At 42.9% G+C, this 21,479-nt stretch overlaps 1 protein-coding gene across 1 annotated transcript in view; it reads left to right on the top strand.

Annotated features, from left to right (window-relative positions):
* Positions 1-21,479, top strand: part of AIG1 (androgen induced 1) — a 1,879,081-nt gene that overhangs the window by 801,470 nt on the left and 1,056,132 nt on the right. Inside the window, exon 3 of the mRNA XM_078646963.1 lies at positions 12,570-12,671. Coding sequence (XP_078503089.1) covers positions 12,570-12,671 — 102 coding nt within the window. The remainder of the gene's footprint in view (positions 1-12,569; positions 12,672-21,479) is intronic.

Genomic DNA, 21,479 nt, shown 5'->3' with positions numbered 1-21,479 from the left:
GTGGAGACGGTGGCAGGAGCTGGGGGACCGGACACTGCTCAACATGACCTGACACAACAGCAATAGGGTGAGTAATGCCCAGGGACTGGGGGGACAGGGGTAGATGGGCCCAATGGCACACATGCACATTTAAGTATAGCACAGTGCACACCCACACTGACTCTGGATCATGTCCCTGATCCCCTTGGCACACTGCAGCACACCAAGAATCAGGAAGTAGGCCCCGTCGACTATGTGCCCAGAGGGGGCCCTCCCACACATCACCAATCTCACAACGAATCCATTTACATGTGCCAAACCCAGCAAAGCAGCGTGTCTGTGAGCCACACTGACAATGCAAGTGACACTGCATGACAAAAAGCATGGCTGCAAACAATATATCATGACATGTTGCACGCCACAACACTTTGGTGGCTGAGTGTGGACCACATCCATAAAGGAGCAGGTCACACTCTGACACATCCACATGCACAAACAACCCCTGACGTCAACATCACATCTGCGGACAAACCATGACCCAAAGTCCCAACTCCCACCAAGAGCCCAATTTACCCAAGTATGCAACATCTCAGCACTGTATAAGCATCATAGTCAAAGGCACACTGCCTGAAAGGGATAAGGGGCAGCAAAATCAGAGCTGCAGGGGCGACTCTCCCAAAATGCAGCACACACACATAACATTCAGAGCACATCAACATTTACATCAATGTGGTACAAACTGCAACAGGTTCATAACAGAACAGAGTACACAACTGGTGCTGCTTGTGTGTAGAAACTGGCCAATCACATTTGGCATAGCAGGGAAATGTGAGATGATAATGTACAAGTACACACAAACATCCATGATGTTGTCAAAATGTCCACTGTCCCGCATCAAATAGGCAGCTCCTCCCAAACAGTCACAATGTACATTGTCATGCAGTCTGTATGCAAACTTATACAATGCGTCAACATACATGTGAACACAATGTTAAACTGCATCTCCCCGTCACATTGCAGAGGGAGAATCAACACCTCCTGCAGACCAGACCGAATATCTCTTCACTGATGAAGAAGAGGACCTCCACACCTTCGACACCGACGCCCTCCAAGAGCTCATGGACATCCTCGGCACCTCACCTCCAGGAGCAGGGCAGCCCAGCTGCATCGAGGAGACCTCACCCCCTGCACAGACCACACAGCAGGAAGCACCCACCACCACAGCTGTCTCCCAGGACCCCCACAAACAACACATGGCCTTCTAACACCATGTGTTAGGGTGCCAGAAGAAGATGGCTGATCAGGTGTGGGTGGGGTTCGACCTCATGGCAGCCAAACTAGATGCCATACGTGGGTGTCTAAGTCCCATCAGGGACCACTTACAGTCCCTAACAGACACCCACAGTCTGCTCCATGCTCTCCAACGAACCATGGCTGACATCGCTGGAGTCCTGACTCTGAGACAAGAGCAACTGTCTATTCAGAGTGGCTCCAGCGATGTCAGCCGGGATTTGGGACACATGGGGAGAATCATAGAGAACATGGAGCGGATGCAGGTGGAAAGAATGGATGCCACGTCTGCACACCAGCGAGATGTAGCTGGGGTCTTCCATGCCCTGCAGACCCTCATCATGGCATTGCCGCCACAAGGCCTGGCGCCGATTACTGCGGCTGAGGAGGTTGCACCAGCACGTGGTTGGCCCTCTTGGAGTCATCGCTGGGCGGCGGACGGGTCTGGGGACCAGAGCTGTGGTGCACCAGGCATACAGGATCGCACAGGCACCACCGGTCACGGGGGCAGCCTCGTGGCTGGGTGGGAGGGCCGCTCTGGCAGACATGACCCTGCATGCGAAGACGAGATGTGCGCGGGTTGGCTTGGGACGTAGCCACCTCGTCTCCAGTGCAAATCTGGCCATTGAAGGTGGTCGGCCTCGTGTTTGTAGGCCTATGGACAGGATTTGGCGGACACAGAGACACACGCAGTAGTAACTTTGGTGGCCATCCCGGAACTGAACCACGCCCAGAGCCCCGGGCAATTTATTCACAACATACGCCTGCCAAGGCCACTCTACTCACGCTTACCGGGGGGATCAACAAAGCTACATGTCCAAGGTCTTCCACACTGCCTACAAACACCAGCAGTATATGTCCACATGGACATGTCTGTGCTCTGCATACTGAAGTCTGTCCAGCGCATCTCCGCCACACTTGGCATTGTGTACATTGTCATTGATTGGTCACTTGCCTCCTTCACACATACTTGGTTCCCACCTCTCCCCACATTCTGCAATTGTGTGGCAGAGGTGCCATGCCGTGGATGGTTTGTCTACATGGCTGGCCACGGTTTCCACAGTTACTTGTGTTGTCGTGTCTGGTAGTTGGGCATGTTGATTGGCATGTTGTATGTGATTTTGTAACGTGTGCATTCCCACAGTTGTGAGTTGTATGATTGTGGAGTTGAGGTGTGTGGTGTGTTCAGTTGGTACTTACAGACGAGCAGTGCTTTTCCATAGGTACCATCCTCAAAGCGCTGGTTGGTGATGGACTTGCGGAAGATGTAGGAATCATGCACACTGCTTGGGAAGTTTGCGACGATATTGGTGAACAGGCCCCGTGGTCCACTTTTGCCTGCACATTGATGAAATGCGTGTGGTTTCCATTGCAGTGATTGTGTGCTGTGTCGGCAGGGGGCACAAGTAGTACATTTGTGCAGTCAATTGCCGCCAACACGTGCAGGAAGCCAACTGTAGTGTAGTTCCCTTGCTTGGTCTCCAGTTGTCCCTGCACAGTGTGGGGGAAGTGAAGGTGCAGGGGTATCAAGCTGATACAAAACCATAATGTTTACAGGTATGATAAATCCTGCATAATAGGACCTTAACAGAAGTTAGTGTGGTCGTAACCTTCCTTTTCTTTCCTATGAAGGTTACGACCACACGAACCTCTGTTACGGTCTTTTTATGCAGGATTTATTATATCTGTAAGAATTCCGGTTTGTCCAAGTGCAATACACTGTACCAGATTACGTTTGTGACTATGTGGACGCTTGACTAATGACACAATTTATCCAACAGGTTTTGAATACTGACTTTCGGAATGTGGAATTGTATTGGGGAGTTCCCGCAGCATATGCAGTTAATTGAACCCACACATCGCTCTGATGAAGTTCCCTGTTGGGAATGGAACGCGTTGGCTGAGATTTTCGTATTGTTGATTTATGTATTTGTAATGAAGAACTATTTTTACACTACTGTTGACTATTGGACTTCATAACCTGGTGCACCCTAATTTCAGTAACTACAATCTTGGATCTGGAGCACAGAAGCATCAAGCAACGGCTGGCGTTGGGGTTGGTTGCGCAGGAAAACTACGAATTGCAACTAGCGTGTGGTGTGGCTACAGAGGCCCACCGTTGCTTTTGTGGACATGCATCCAAGACATGTGTGAGGAAGTTTGATAGAGCTGGCTGTAAGACTCCTCTGACTCCGGCAGTTGTTGGTTGGAAGGTACCAGAGGCCAACAGGTGCAGCACAGCCAGCAGCTTTGTCTGCGGAGGGATGTTGGTTCTCCGCTGTGTTGGTACCGTCAGCCTGTGGCCAATGTGGGTCAGGATGCGGAGGATGGTTGTCTTTTTGAGCCTGTAGTGGGCAATGGCATCCTTTGGCGTTGAGTCTCTGAGGCTGGTGCATTTTAGGAACGTCCACTGTCTTGTTATGCGCTGCCTAAGTGGTAGTCCGGGGGAGTGGTCCAGGGGGGGTCCTTGGGTGGTGATGGGTGTTGTGGCCCTCTTGGGTCTCCAAGCTGCATGAGCATTGGCTCCAGGGCATCTGTTGGTCTTCAGATGTGGCTCTGGGCTGGGCTCCCTTTCTACTGCAGGTTGTCGTCCTGCTTAACACCAGTAAGAGGCAAGTGTTAAATCTTTTATCGTCTGTTTTTGGATCGCTTCGCCGATCTGGCTGGTCGGTGAGAATATCGCTAAGGGGTGTTTTCATGTGCTTTTGCGCGGGAATGCCTACTCTGCATATCATTAGCGTTAGTTTTCGCTCTCGTCCGCGGCGATGGTTTTTGCGGCAGCTATATCTGGAAAATGGGTGCTATCGGCAGTTTGCACCAGCTTGGGAATAGTGTGATAAATCTATCGCCACTTTTGCGGCGCTAGCCGATAAATCGGTGATAAGTCCTTGAGAATATGCCCCATTGAGTACTAAAAGGACATTTGCGGGAAAAAAAAAAACTGAGTGTGAAATTAATTGCCGCACATTCACTGAACATCACTGAGATCACCTTAGAACAAACAAGATCACCAGGGTGCACGCACGCATAACACATTTGCTTTTACAGGGACATTGAGTAAGAACAACATCAAAATGGAGATAGGCTGTAATATGTTGTAACTGGGAGTCACATGGGCTTGGTGACTCTCTCTTGCTCCTCTATGCATTTGCATTCTGTATTATGTATTGATCTGAAGTTGTGAGTCACGAGCGGTCCGTCTCAGCTGTTGCGGTGTCCTTGGAAACGCTAGGCTTCGCATTGGAGTCGCAGCAGCTGGACGGCTCCAGTTGTGAGTGCTACTCCTCTACCAGAAATAAACTCTTGAAACTCGTTTGCTCTGTCTGCCTCCTTACTACAACTTGGTGCAGAGTGGACCCACCTTTTTCCTGCACCGAGTGCTGAGATTTGGAGTGGTTCCTGCTTTTCGCCTGTTTCTTGCCGTTCTGCTGCCCAGCTAGATTTATAGTTGTCGCACGCTGGATCCTGCCTTTAAGCGCTCCCCAGCTGCATATCGCTGGCGCTCCCGGCTAAGTGGCTCAGGCACCACTCCTCCCAAAAACACGTACCGCCAAAGCACGTGCGCATGCGCGCTAAATATGACGCTCAAGGTTACACACGTTGCTAGGCAACGTTAGCCTCACTCCTCTGCAATTTTATATGCGGTGGCAGGACAATGCGTCTCCTCATCGTTTTGCATTCTGCGCTGCTTCCAATTTGTTTTTAAATAAAAAGGAAAAACCTGCACTTCCTTTTCTGCCAACACTTATGACATTGCTGCATAATTAAAAAGTCACGCATTACTTGCCGCTACTTCAGCTGTTTGTGACTTTTCTTCCTTTGAGTGTACTACAACGCTAAATTATTTAAGCCTGCTATTAATGCACACATCGTTAATACTCATATTTTCAATTGTCAATGCCCTTAACAGTTCAAACTCCTGCTTAATATATTGCTGTGGCTTCTGTACAACAATTTCAACAACCTGCTCTTTTTTTGCACTCTCCTGGCAAAACTATCATTAAATGGCGACACTGGCTAAAAGGGTTTGAAAATTACCTTGTTGCAATTGACCCAGCCAGATACTATTCAGAAAGCAATGTAGCTATCTTGTATGGATGTCTTGGCATCGCCGCACAACAGGTATTTGAGAACCTTCCTCAATGTTCAGCACCTAGTGTATCAGGTGATGATTGGGATGTATATAAAGAGGCCTTGGCACGCATGTCCATACAGTATGCTGAGGAACCCAGCATTATGCTCGAATGGCACAATTTCTTAAAGCATAAACAAAGTTCTGATGAGAGTGTAGAGGACTACATTGCTGAGCTAAAAATCCTTGCAGCAACTTGCAAATTTGGTGTTACTACAGATGTGCATTAGAGATCAGTTCATCTTCATGTGTTTCTCTAAAAAAATCCAAGAAATGATACTTAGCCGCAAAACCCTACGCTAATAAAAAAACTTGATATTGCTAAAGGTTTTGAACATTCATCCATCTCTTCTAAGACTCTACAAGAAAGTCAGATACACCAAAACGTCCATGTCATCGAGGACAAATCTGTGTGCAAGGTAAACGCTGGAAACAAATTCCCCAAGGAACCACCCAGGAAACCACTCTGTTGCTACAGATGCGGCTCTAAAAACCACTTAGGATGTTTCCACCGCAAAAAAACGGGACACTTCCAGGCTGTATGTAGAGGAGGAAAATAATTCACCAGGGTCAGCAGTATAGAAGTCAACGAAGACTTAGATAATTGTTCAGAAAAATTACATAATGTTGTTTTAACAGTTGAATGCAATTCCATCGATCTAGGTCAAATCAAACTGCCTTGGTGTTAGGTAACCATTGGGGATGTCCCCTTACAAATAAAAGCAGACTCAGGGTCACCTATCGCCATATTATCTGATGTCACATTTCATACAAATTGGGATGTCAGCATCATTCTTTCTAAATCTGATGTTAACCCAAATGCCTTTGGGGAGACTGATATTGACATGTTGGGTTATTTTCTTTCCGGGATTGAATACTTAGGCAGATGTACCTTTACAAGTGTGTAAGTTGCCTTAAAAGGTAGTAACATCATAGGTTGGATGGACTTAGCAAAAAGGGGTTTATATCTCAAGCCAGGCGCGGAACAACCCACTGCCCTTGGAGATATTCCTCCTGTTTATTATGATTATGCTGAATCACACAATGCAAATGTCTCTAACCTTTCTCTTCCAGAGCCCAACATTTAACCAAATGTGTTTAACTCTTCCATTTCAGGAACTGATATTGATCACATCCTTGATCAATTTTCCTCGGTGTTTAACAGCAAAGTGGGTAGTGTAATTGGTTTTGAACACCAGATTCGCCTCAAGCCCAATGTGCAACCAGTCATTCACAAAGTCAGTCCTTTGCCATTAATCTCCAGTGGAGAATTAAAGAAAGTCCTGAAATACACTTGTGATAAGAACATCGTCACACTGTGCAACTCATCTGAAAGGGTTTCTCCCATAGTTTTAGCCCGCAACAGTTTTGGGGAGGTCAGATTGTGTGCCGACTTGCACTCCCTCAATCTCAATATTTTGGTGGATTGTCACCCCTTGCCCAAGATCCATGATATACTAGCCAACTTGAGAGAAGCTAAATATTTCTCCATTTTAGATTAATAGGTCGGCATACCATCAAATTCCCCTTTCCTCTGAGTCACAAGAACTTACCACCTTCGTGACTCCATTCAGGGCATATAAGTACCTAAGATTACCTTTTGGGCAGGCCTCCGCTGCCAGCATATTCCAGAAAATGATGGACACCTTACTGGAAGATATAACTGGTGTGCAAGCATACCAGGATGACATTTTGCTGTATGGTGGCAGGTGAACAGAGCATGACAAAACCCTAGTCAGAGTACTGGAGACTCTTTGCAAAGCTGGAATGAACATCAGACAGGACAAGTGCAAGTTTGCAGTTCAGGAGCCAGTGTATTTAGGACACATTCTTTTATCCAATGGTATGAGACCCACATTTTCTCTAATCAAAGCCATTAGGAATGCATCTCCACCCAGTGATAAAGAAGCGCTTTGCTCCTTCCTGGGACTTGCAGAATATTACGCTAGGCCTGTTCAAGCGTATGCACAAATTGTGGAACCACTGATCGGTCTTTCTTAAAAAAAAGAGGCCAAATTTGAGTGTTTGAGCACGTCAAGAAATTCATTGAAGAGTCTACAGCATTGCATTCATTCCAAGATGGTCACAAATGCTTTTTAACTGTGGACGCCAGTCTCACTGGTCTTGGGGCTGTATTAGGACAATGGGTTGCTGGCAAAGAACATACAATAGCCTTTGTGTCAAGAACACTCCAACCTGCAGAAACACAATATAGTACTATTGAGAGGAAGGCTCTTGCTTGTGTTTGGGCCAATAAATGGTTTAAATCGTACATCTGGGTTTGTGAGTTCAATCTATACAGCGACCACAAGCCCCTCATGCATTTACTTATCAACAGTGAGCCGAACAAAGCAGCAGCCAGACTCATCCACTTACTTTCTAAATTCCAAGAATATAATTTTACTATCAAACATTTTCCTAGAGGGAAGAATTTTAGGGTAGACTGTCTTTCTAGAATTAAGCACCTAGTGTAGTGGATGACATTGAGTGTGTAGTTGCTGCTATTGATGCTATAGTTCAATGTTCACTCATCACAGAGAATGAACGGAACACTGCCTATACCAGTGATGCAATGCTTTAAAAAAATCCAAACATCCATTATTACTCGCTGGCCTGAATACAGAAATGTATCTAGTGAAATGAAAGCGTTTGGAAATGTAACTGATGAATTATCTGTAGTACATGATATTGTTATGCGTCACAATATTTTTGTGCACCCCGAGGCTCTATGCAACACAATCATTCACATAGCCCATCAAGGGCACTTAGGCATTACCAAGATCTGCCAACGCTTGAAGCAATACTATTGGTGTCCCTCAATTGATTCCCAGATTAGGACCATGATTGGTAAATGTACGGAGTGCCTCCTATAAGACAAACATTGGAAAACCCTTTCTTCTCCTATTCACCCTGTCCCTTTCCCAGAGAATCCATGGGACAAAGTGGGCCTTGATTTTTCTGGTCCATATGAAACTTTATCATCTGACAACAAATACTTAATCCTGCTTGTTCATTACCTTACCAAATGGATTTACTATTGCTTTTGTAAGGGGGCTACCACTGAAAATGCTATTAAATGTTTTAGAAAGGTATTCCACATAGATGGTTCTCCCAAGATTATTGTCACTGACAATGGAACGCATTTCGTATAACAACAAATGTTTTTCTTTTTTAAATTGCCTGATATTCATCATTTCAAGGTTGCACTTTATTCAGCATCCTCTAGCGGCTTGATTGAATGGGGAAAGAGAATTGTCAAAGAGGGAATACAAATTGCAATTCCCTGTGGTCAAGACCCAATGGAATTTGTATCTGGCAAAGTGTGGACTCACAACACTACCCCCCACTCGACCACAGGTATTGCTCTCTTAGCTCTCCTTAGATGTAGGAAAGCACACACTGTTTTGCTGCCCAATTGGTTAAGTGAGAAAGGGGGGACAGGTGACATTCCAGTATTGTCCAAAGAAAATGTGCTACAGAAACAAAATAGCATGAAAGAGCACTTTGACCTAGGTAAGCATCCCGTGGTCCAAACTATCCAAAAAGGAGACTGGGTTCTCATTAAGAGTCCCAGAAAGGTGGGGAAAGGGTGCTCTAGATTTTCATTGCCGTAACTGTTGTACAGGTGAGCAAGGGTTCTGCACAACAAATTCTTTACTATGTATTGATTTGAAGTTGTGATTCACGAGCGGTCTGTCTCAGCTGTTGCGGTGTCCTTGGAAATGCTAGACTTAGCGTTGGACTTGCACCAGCTGGACAGCTCCGGTCGTGGGTGCTACTCCTCTACCAGAAATAAACTCTTGAAACTCATCTGCTGTGTCTGCCCCCTTACTACACAGGCCTTTAATAATTGGTAAGATGGGGGGTTCTGCATTTTGGTAACCACTGGGGCACACATTTGCTTTCTGAAAAATGCTCTAGCTCTCTCGAAAAACAGAATAATAGTGCCTGGCTTGTAAGTAAATCTAGGGCCTCTGGATGGCGAGCGAGTCTCTGAAAGGCATGTTGCACTGAGAATGTCATTTTCATGTCAGGAACAGTCAGAAGCACACACTGTTTCCTTCTTGATTCCTACCTCCCCTCACCTCCAAGTAACGAGGAACCCGAGACAAGTTCACCGGAAACAATCAGTTTAGAACAACACATGTGTAAGGGCCTTTTGACTGCCTGATAATAAACAGAGCTTCAACGTCAAGCTTACTTATAATTTTCGTCCTGACATGTTCTAACATACAGGAGTGCATGCACTGGAAGTGCCAGAAAAGCATGGTCTTGAGCCTGCTGGTCTGTGCTTCTGCTCGGAACATCGCAAAAAAACATCAGGAGACTTCAAGTCCTGCAGAACACAGCAGCACGTCTAGTCCTTAGGCTTCCTAAGAGAGCCCCTTCCAAACCTTCTCTAGATACCCTCCACTGGCTACCCATAAAAAAGAGAATTCTTTTTAAAGCATTATTAATATGCTATAGGATCATCTCCCAAAAAGCTCCTTCCTACATGAAAGACTTAGCCATTCCCTATGAGCCCAATAGAACTCTTCGCTCCAGGGGAACTGGCTTGCTCACAGTACCCCGTATCAGGAAGGCCAGAATGGGTGGCCACTCTTTTCGGGCTATGGCCGCCAAAGAATGGAATGCTCTCCCTATGGAGATTAGACTTGCGGACTCGGAGACTGCTTTCAGGAAAAGCTTGAAAACTCACCTGTTCTCTCTGTAACTCCATCTATGCACCTGATTTCTTTCTCAGCGCGGGGACACGCCGTGATGGCGTCACCAGGCGCTTTATAAACTCCTTTGTTGTTGTTGTTGTTGCCACGCACTTACCAAGATGCAGCTTTTTGGAAAAACAGATCATTTAATATGGCCATCACTGTGGCTTCTCATTGCTGTCTTCCACAGGGTATAAAATAACCTACAGCATAGAGAAAAGAGGCGCCATAGGACCATTTCTAATCCAGAGGTACCACATTTCAGAGTTGTTCCAAATCCCAAATGGACAGCTGACGTACAGGGAGACAGAAGTTGTCACACAGAGCTAAGCTACCAATCAGAAGTCAGGGAGGGTGGTTACCTGTCCCATTAATCAGAGAATAGAGAATATTGCAATTTACTGGGAGCAACAGAATGCAGTGATATTCAACTTTCAGAATCACCGTCTTTCAACAGGCATTTCTAAAGCTTTTTAATAAGGAATAAAAACATAAACAATATTCGTATGATTCTGTCATTTATATTAGTTGGAATAGCTAACCTTCACAGTGTTCTCAGTTAGCATGTATGTAATGAAAAAGAACAGTGAAAGACTATGACTGCTACAACTGGATACAAGAACGGGCTATTTATAGTAAAAGCTTACCAGAAGACTCCTCCCCCGTTAAAGCTACAACAGTGCTCACAGCATTCATGGAATGGAGATGAATACAGAAGCGCAAGTAAGTGCTAGCGTAAGGGTTAGAGTGGCCGACCGGAAATCTGGTGAACAGGGTTTGGGCCTTGGCGGGATGCACAATATGCAGTATTTCTGTGCAAATCCCTTAATCTATCTGTGCCTGTGAAGTGCTGTGATGCCTTCATTGGGGTTCGAACCATGTGTAAATTAGCAAGTCAATTAAGAAAAGAAGTCCTATCAAAGCGGATGAAAACAGTACTTGGTCCACTGGACACTGATAAGAGAAACACACAAGAAGAACAACAGGAAATAATATGCTACAGCCAATAGAAATAGAGAAAAAGTAAGTGACAAGCACATCAACCAATGAAAACGAAGGGCAGGACGTAAGTCCTTTTAAATATTTATGTTAAATTCAGTAGATTTCACAATCGCTGTGCAGGTGAAACCAAAAAAGATGAGAGCTTTTAGGTTTAGAGGGTTTCACAACATGAGTCCAATGGTAGCTTGTTTTAAAACCCGCTTTAATGGAAATACCTAGAAGCCATTTAGTTCACAGTATTCACTATATAAGAGTAATATCTTGCACAAAAAAGTACAGAAACTCAGCATCCTGGAAAAATCAAACACTATAAGGCAGGTGTCTCCAACCATTTGATCATAAGCTTCCAGTAGCTCCCAGACACCTTCAGAGTAGCTCACAGCCTGAATTCATTTTTAAATAAGCACAGAGTGATATTTTCCTTATAAAGTTAAGGCAATGTTGTGTTTATTTTATATTATTATTATCAGGCTCCAGATAGCAGGGCTTGATGATGAGCAATTCGCAGTCAGATTCATGACCCAGGCTGGGGCTTGGGCACAGAGGTACACAACTGAAGCACCGAGGTATTTAACTCTTGAATACAATTCCTTCTCAACTGAATATTTGAGCTGTGAACAATGTTTCTGAATTCTTTTACATGGGAGAAAATTAAAATGAAATAATATTAATGATTAAGTTAACACTTCATTTAAATGTTTCCCATTTCAAAGTGTCTCATTTACAAAGAGCAGGACTATAGCTCTCACTGGCCAGTTGGCACTGTGCCATAAGTATAACTGAAAAATGCAGCTCTATTTTTAAATAAGACAAATTTAAAGTGCAGAAACAAGTTCCATATTATGAACATTTTTGTTCATAATTCTCCCATTTATGTCCTGTGCTACAAGTACAAATGACACAGGCTCTCAGCCACCCATCCAAATATATCCCATTCAGACGCACACATGTTCATACATCCCCCAAAGATCACGATCCACTGACATACATCGCAGTCTTATCACAGTGCCCTTAGTCAAAGTATTTTATTTAAACCATAGTATTTGAGTGTATTGACATTAAGCTTAAAGTGAATGAAACTGGTCTTAGGGATTTCTAGTATCAATGTGCGAGTTGTTTAGCCTTTAGTAGCTCTTGATGATTTCCACTGATCAGAAGTAGCTCTCACTAGAGAAAATGTTGGAGACCTTTATTAGGGTATGCAAGATTAAGTAAATTAAGTGAAATGTAAACAGGAACTGCATCACTGATAATGGCTACCTTAATGATTTTTAGAGTCATTGTTCAGAATTTGATCAGTGTTTTTGCCTGCAAAATTAGGGATATGAACACAGGGCTCGAAAGGGACCTATATCAATATCAGTTTTGAATTACTGTGGGGTCTGAGACCTGGAGGGATGTGCCATACTTAGAGCCATGGTTGTAGTTTAGTTTCTGATAAGCTCTTGTTGTTATTGCAGTTCGTCGTGACCATGTTCTGGGCCCTCTACCTGTATGACAGAGAACTGGTTTTCCCGAAGTTGCTGGATAACTTCATACCCACGTGGCTGAATCATGGAATGGTAAGTTCAACGATGCTGCCTCATTCTCACTTTGACACAGGAATCAACCTGTTATGCTTTGCTGTGTTAGGGCATGTTACTTTGTTATGTGACTTCAGTGTGCTATGTATTGCTATGGTATGTTATCAGCTCTTGTGTAGCACATATGCACCATCTGTATATCCTCTTCGCACTTTTGGGGTGTAGGTGCCATGTCTGTGTGGTTCTGAAATTTCTTATTTACTAACCACAGTGGACTAGTGTTATTTTCTTTGGTTAGTAACAATCAGTCTATCCAATGCATTGTTCAGTAATGTTTTGTAATGGTTAATGGGAAGTATGTGACATGTCTGATGCAATAAGCAATCTTTGTAGTTTATTATGTGTATGGATGCATGCATCTGAAAGTATTTCATCCACCTTGAGGTGACTACTCTCTTGAGCAGCATAATTATCTAATTGTATCGCTTAGATCCTACAGGTGCTCTAGACTTCAAAAATTCAAGGTCTGTATCATGTAAAGGGTGCGCTGCCCCAGTCTGTGCACCCTATTACAGTTAAAGCAATACCCCCAGAGCAGCCATGAATTCATGCCTGCTCTGGGGTTAAGCTTACTGTTGAAAGGAGGACCGGCTGTTTAAAGCAGCTTGTTAATCCTTTCGGATTGCAGACACCAACCTGCCTCCATTACAAAGGGGGTAGAGACCCCCCCTGCAGGCAAGTGAGTGGACCCTTTAGAGAGTCACCATCATTGGACGCACTGCACTGATTGTGTGCCACCTCTTTATGGCTGAGGAAATTTTTATGACTGAGAAGCTTCCTTCTATGATCCAACTCAGCCCATCAGTAAGTTGGTCAGATCAGTCCCCTACAAAGGCAACCATGGCACCTTTTGGTGGTCCTTTCACAGAATGTGGCATAGATCAGGAAAGACAATTCGTCTAGTGTGAAAGCTAGCAAACCTCAGACGAGGATGCAGTGGCTAGACCCTGAACCCATCTCCTGGCTATTGTAGCTGTTATCTGTAAAGTTCTGTACTAGCATATGTTTGAGCATGGTTATTGGTAAGATGTGAAAAGGTGCAGTCTACCTGCCATCCTTATGTCATATGTTCTAGAAGAAAAATAGGTAACTAAAATCTGGCCAGAGGTTTGATATTTCGATGCCATATTACCTATATTTGTAGAATTTAACAATCATGGCCACTATTTATAACATTCAAATCATGAATGAATTCATATTTATCCTCATGTAACAGAGACCATGCCACAAGCTAGCCATTTGTCAGTGCAGCTTTCTAACGTGTGACATTCAATTTACATCGGTAGGGAAAATAATCCTACAGCTCTGTAACTTAATCAAATGCATCAGGGAGGGTTGCCGGGACATTCACTTTTGCCTTAAATGTGCTAGTTATGAATATTTAGCATTCTCTGTTGTCAGCATGACATCCCTGACAAGCAGTCAGGCTTGTGCCAAGGCAGTGGTGGCTGCAGTGGCTGCAGCCTGTTAAGCAGGCTAAAGCCCACAGCAGAGGTTAAAAGTCTAGAGGTTCGAAATGAAACAAACAAGAGTAACTACATTATGTTGATGGAAACCCTAATGTATGTCTTTCCCACCATCAGCATAGCTGAAAAATAAACTGTCCTCATTAGAGGATACTTCATCTTTGCAGAAGATATTGGCACGGTATGTGTGCCATCCTAAAATCTAGTTCCTGAAAGAAATTGGGTCATGGCAGCAGTTTTGGATCCACCCAAATACCTCAATTTGCACAAACCACCATATGTGTTTGTGGTGTATTTGAACCTTGAAGTGAGTTCAGCTGTTGCTTCGGCTTTGTTAGAGACCACAGAATTCCAAATGTGCCCTCCCAATCATGATCAATTGTTCATCCATAGCTAGTAAACATTTACTAATCACTGTCAAAAGTTGGTCTTGCTCATGCGATAGACGAAATGCCCTTAGGACATGTTCAAAAGTGTCTGAGTCTGCAAAAAATATCTTCCTGTTGTCCATGATTTTTAGCAGCAGTGCTGGACACAGGGCTTCTTTCAGGTTGTTAAATGCCTTATGACATCTCTACAGAGACAAAAGGAAAAAGGTAGCTTGATTTGAAGGATTTCAATCATAGTGACCCGAATGTTCTAAGAAAGCAACGTAATTCATATTCTTCATCTCCTCCTTTAACAGATCCTTGAGACAACAATGACACAAACCAAAACGATTATCCTTGCTTAGATGAAAGGTCACACTTAGGCTGACAAATCTAGATGCAAAATTCAAAGTGCCAGAATTAGCTATAAAAACAGAAAGCAAAAACATGTGCATGAGAAGATCTGTTGAGAACCATTAGAAGGAAATATAACCTTTATGGAAGTTAGTATCTCATTGAGATGATAAAAATAGGTTCCCAGGCCAAGGTCAAATGTGAATTCTCAGATTTGGTCACATATTTGCAAAACTATGGGCCATATTATCAAGGAAGCTGCGGTAGTTTATCGCTGCTTTATCGGCAGGAAACTGCCGATAAAGCAGTGATAATGGGCTTGATAATATGCGATTCGAATTTCAATCGAAGCCCAGGTTAGATGTTCACACATCTAACCTGGGCTTCGATTGCAATTCGAATTGCATATTATCAAGCCCATTATCGACGCTTTATCGGCAGTTTCCTGCCGGTAAAGCGGCGATAAACTACCGCAGCTTCCTTGATAATATGGCCCTATATTTTTAAGGGACCAATTTCAAAAACATCAACTCAAGTTAAGCCAGCTCAAAGATTTGTCTTCACCCAGGGAAACTGAAAAGATTCACATGATAAGAGATAAGTGCATCTCTGCTGTCTCAGAAGATACAATTTGTCCTAACCACCACTGGACAATGTTTTGGTATATTCCTTTGAATCAACAATAGTTAGTTGTGCTTCAAAATTGCTGAAGAGTGTAGTGTTTTGATTGCACCTGTAATATCCCTCGGTCCTAGAAGAGGGCACAAGGAATACCTCCTTATGACAGGGACAGAAATCTGAAAAGAAATTTAAAAGAGTTCAAAATCAGGTGAACAATAATATTCGGTAAGCATTTTACCTCAATCAGGAGGTGTTGCAATTAGAGTAGTCTCACTGTAAGCGAGGAATAACCTGCATAAAAAACATTTCAGCAAAGTTTCTGCATTCATGGGGTAAAGCTAGCATCAGCCTTTTCTCGGTGGTAGCAGGGTGGAGTTCTACCAAGCTGTAGCACAGTAGTCCCACACTATGAATGCAGTATTCTTACATCACGTACAGTCCACCTAATCAGCTAAAATGTGTGTTTAACACAATTACTGTGCTTTGCCTCCATTAAAGTGTACCCTCTCGAGGAGGGTCAAAGACTACTAAATGCATACTATTGAAAAGATAAAATGTTAAAATTAGTATCTAGGAATGGTTTCCATTTAGATTTTTTGTGGCTGCTTCTGACACTGTGCCTATATCAACAGTGTCATTTATAGTGTATATTTGAATTATCTTAATTATGTGTAATTCTGCTTATGTGTAATATACCCTAAGAGGTGAGATTGCATCAGATTTTCATATAATCAGATGAGTCAAGCAGGATGACTCTTGGCTTGACTGTTACGTTTGTTTATTACCGTCTGGCTGAAGATCACCAAACGTTTGACTCTATCCTGTTAGTTGGAACAAAGATTATGTTTAAAAGTTTATTACATGCTACATTTCACCTGGGCCGTCTCACAATGAGACACACTTGAATGTCTGCAAGATCAGTGGTACTGTTTCTTTACATTTGAAAAGCCATGGTGACTACTGTCTAAAGAAGAGGCTGGTGATCAATTTTACTAAGGCCTAAAATGTAAAAACCAGCTGTAAATTTCTTTGTTGACAATATTGAATAAGCTATACAATCCCAACTTGACTTTCTGGTTATTTCATTTGTTTGTCTATCTTGAGAAGATCTTGTCTATCTTGTCATTTAAGGTCATGCATGAGCAGGTGCTAGGAACTGTTCCCACATGGCCTACTTAGATGAATGCACCAAATGCTCTTTCTGTAACTCAATTAAGAATACCTTTTCTGTGTCCCCACTTTCCCCTAAGAGTTCATCATCAATACCAACAAAGTTAAAACTATTGACTGGAAAGTATTTTTTAATTCCACTCCTAATTGAGGAAGATTGAGGTTTATCTCCGAAGCCTCTTGCCCTAGAAGCTCAAAGTTTGTGTGTGTGTGTGTGTGTGTTTTTAACATACAAACGAAGGATAGAAGACAATTCAGTTAGTCAAAACGAATAACATTTATTCTTAAGAGCACATTCCAAATGATCTACCATACAGAGGAAATCCTAATGAAAGTGTTCATCCCCTAGAAAAGAAATCATGTTGTGGTGCCTGAAATCCTTCTGTCAGTTAAGGTTTACTGTAGGGGGTATTAAGAAAGGCAAATAAATATTGAAAACAATATAAGGTGCTGAGCGTCTATTTTACCAATATCCGAACTGAATAAATGTAAAGTGTTTTTGTATATGTTTTGGTGCTTTTTAAAATTATTATTTCACATGTTAAATAATAATAAAGAAAAGCACCAAAACATATACAAAAAGCCACTTTGAATTTATTCAGTCTGGATGGGGAAAACAGATGTTCAGCACCTTTACCATTATTAGATATGAGGATTTGACCCAACCCCTAAGGAGCGTCACAGCTTTTCCAAACAAAAAACATGAATAATAACAGAATCAACAAATGAAGGCATACTGGTGTTATGATTTGTAATGTACCCCAATATAAGCATGGGTAGTCACCTAACCTTTCACCTACATTTACCGAACCATTGTACTACATAACAGAATTAGCTGACTTTTTACCTAGTTAGGTGCTGCATAAATGTTGTGTGCTTTTCTCCGAAAACTAGCCTCATTTATTATGCATTGGGTTTCTCAGAATCACAGCAGGTGAACCATCTTCTGCATCTCCTGCATAATAACTATGTATAAGGATCATCTCTATCGTCATCCTCGGCCAACATGACACAGCAAGGTAGAACCCCTGAAGGTTTCTTTTGGGTTTATTAGAACCATATCTTTGCTGGGAGAGGGGGAGGAGAAAGACTTCCATGCTGACACAGGACACTGAGGTTCCTGCACGCAGACACTCCACCACGCAGTGGTCTGCCATCCCTTGCGAGGTGTCTATCTCGAGACCAAGAGGGTGTCTTCAGGTCATGGGTTTGGCTCTATCCTAGGAGGATTCTTGGCTATACATCCTAGGTACACTTAGGGGATTAGCATAGTAGGAATACGCATTATTACTGTTGTGTATCTATAAACCTGCATAGATCTATTGTTCTAGCACTGTGGTAGAAGTCTACCATCTATTTACTCTTTTGGTGCTTATAACCATTTATATCTGTTTCTGTCTTATTGTTGTTACACCTATGTTACACTAGAATGACGCTTGCTCAATAAATGCTTATTGAAAACGTCCCCATCGCTTATTCTGTGTAACTCTCTGGGACAAAGTCAGCATGAGTGACTGAGTGAAAAGTACTGTACTGTTTCCACGATCCCTGAGGGGGCAGGGTTGTCATGTCGATAATTGCCAGAAACTATTCTCTCCTTTGTAAGAGGAATTCATAGTGGTACTGTGAGTTAGCTGCTATACAGGCGAACATATCCGGTGGGGGTGTCTTGAGTCAGTCTGGACACTAGTCCCACAGTTTATGTTGTCTAAACATGCAGATTCTATATGCATTTATAGGAACTACACGTCATGGTGCCGCCAACGTTGGTTTGGTTCTTATTTAACTGTCAAATCTGAGTAGTTCAGTCGTGCTTTCTCAGAGACCCCTACTCACATCTGCCAAGAGAAGTGTGGAGTGGGAAAGGAAATATCCACCGCAGCTGAGTAGGCATATCCTATGTATTGGCTGTAGGTTTATTCAAGCTTGAAGGATTATAGTTCCCTATTGTGCATAAAACCTTATTTCTTTTTCCTTGAAACTCTTTCAACGATGTCTGTTGAAGAGAACGCTGCTTTACAGGCAAATGCAGCAGGGGATGGGGAGCAGGAAGGTGTGATAAACATTTCAGAAAATGTCAGAAACGCACTCACTTTAAAATTAGTTACGTTTGGAGTCTCAGCATTAGGTGGGACTGTAACAATCGTCATTCAGGACAGAAGTATTCTATTCATTGGTAAAATTCCCACCTGCAGATGCACGCACTAATACATTTCATACTTACACTCCGGAGAAACACCGGAAGAATATTGGTCATACGAGGACATTGAAGTTCAGTTCAGTTACCAGGAGCATACAAACTGGTTTAAAGGTGCCCTCCCACACACCACAGAAAAAAGTAAGACTTGGTCTGCTCAGCAGAGACGGAGCGACTTGGCTGGTCCTAGCAGCTTACATGCTGCATCCAGACATTGACATATTGCCAATAGCAGACTTACGTCCACTTCACAAAGAAGTAATACAACTTTACAGAAATCTGACACAGTTAGGTATTTGAACAATCAGACTACAATCAACAAAAATTACTCCAGCAGGTCAACTACAGGAGACACAAAATAAAATTACCCCACAAACACTCAATTAAGTTATGGGAAGAATGCCCACTAAACGTGAGCAAATGCCATTCGGGATAGCACAGAAAATAGCACAGTTAGAGGCAGCATTTCCACACACAGGACCACAAGAAAAACACAGAATAGTGACCACTTGCTTCTCAATGGGAATAGCTCTCCCAATAGAGGATTGTACATGTTGGGGCTCAGTTTTTACTGCCATCTATACCAGAACTCATGGTATCCCTTCAATTGCTGTGAAACCAGAAGTATTAAGACAAATACAAAATGAGTATGGAGCAGCACCTGCTCTAAACTTGGGGATGAAATTATTAGGCAATTTTTCCCACGTCTCAACAATATTGTTGAAAAACATAAAAGAGGAGGCAGCAGCAGTAGCTATATGTCAATGCCTGAGGGAATGCACTCCTGCACAACAGGAGCAAGAATGACCTAAAATTATCAAAGATACATATGCCAAATTAGGTATAGTTAATTTAAGAGTTGGAGCTACAAAACTGCAAGTAATTGGTAGTCCTGAAAAGGATATCAGCAAGCAAACACCTGATTCTTCTAAGCAGAAATGGGAGAATACAAAACAAATGAATAGAAAGAATAGATCACAGACTAGGGGTGGGTCTCCTCAACAGGAGCCCTCCAAAAGGAGGTATAACCTTAGAAATTGTGATAACATCAAAAAACCTGACAGGTATCAGGATACTGATACACTTTCCTCTCGTTCCTTTCAGGGTCCATCCAAAAACTCAGAGAGAGAAGGGCTGTCAGATCACAGATTTGAAGAACGAAAAAAGTCTAGAGATACACATCGTACTTTGAACTATAATATCAAAAAAGAAGATAAACCAAAATCAAACCCTCAATTTAAAAGGAAGAAAGTAGCAGGCCTTAAAGAAAGAAATGCCTAGGCTGCTGAGGACTCAACATTTGAATGGGGAATGGTCTCTGATGATGCTAGACAGCGCAGCAGAAGTAATAATAGCTCACCATTACCTGATGGAATTTATGGTGAAAGCGGTGTTGAATAAACATATAACGGTGGAGACACCTGATACTAGGGTAAGTATCCCACACTTGTTATATGAAATAACACTCCAAATGAAGGGGGACTAACCAAGGAAGGTTAAAGGTCTCTTTTGGGAGAACCTGACTTTTGGACACAACATCCTTTTGGCTGAAAAAAAATTGGCCACCTGAGTTTGGTATGGATTGCCTAAAAGGGGAAACGGTAATTTTACCAGCTTTCTCTGACCTCGCTCCAAAATCACTACAATATTCATATGCGCAGGAGTGGGCGTTAGCACTTGCACCCACATCATATCACAATCATGTAGGGGGGGATGCTGAGTCACTTCACCATGAAATCCCAGTTAAAACGACTCCAACTCCGCAGAAACAGTACCCAATAAAGCATGAGGCGAAAAAACAAGTCAGAGGGATCTTTGACCAATTTGAATATCAAGGTGTAATAGAGAATTGCACCTCTTTCATGAATAATCCTTTGTTTCCCGTAATGAAACCCGATAATTCATATCATCTAGTTTTAGACTACAGACATTTGAACTCATGCACAAAGACATTTGCAGTACAGAATGCACACAGTGCCACATTAATGAATAACATAGTGCGGGAAAAAAACCAACACTAGATATCTCAAATGGATTTTTCTGCCAGAATATAGTACCTGAAAGCAGATATTCGACAGCATTTTCAGCCCTAGGCTCTCAGCGTCAATTCCGTTGGCTGCCCCAAGGGTATAAGAGTAGCCCAAGGTTGTTTTCAGCAAGGGTAACAGAGTTGCTTTAAACTTTTGATGAGGAGGCATTGTCCTCGGTAGATGATATTTATCTGACGGATGATGAACTATTGGGTCACTTGGTCATAGTAAACAACATCATTTGGGTGTTTGCATATGAGGGCTACAAATTCAACTTCAAAAAATCTAAAATTGCCCACCTCAATGTCCTATTTTTGGGATATAAGTTGTCAAGTGAAGGAAAAAGCCTAGTAACTTTCTTTTTGGAAAAGCGTGCGCTGCTCCAACCTCCAAAGACTCTGAAAAAGTTACAATCCGTTTTAAGATTCCTAAATTTTGGCAGAACATAAATTTTGGATTACGCAGAAAAAGTAAAACCTTTCTATGACTCAATCAGACCTGATGTTTCAGTCCATCGTTGGACACGGGAACACACAGAAATCCTTTGTTCCACACAAGCTGGCATGATAGCTTCCAAACAC

This window comes from Lissotriton helveticus, chromosome 6, assembly GCF_964261635.1.
Source record: "Lissotriton helveticus chromosome 6, aLisHel1.1, whole genome shotgun sequence".
In the NCBI taxonomy this organism is placed as follows: Eukaryota; Metazoa; Chordata; class Amphibia; order Caudata; family Salamandridae; genus Lissotriton; species Lissotriton helveticus.
This window is presented reverse-complemented; position numbering and strand designations above follow the sequence as displayed.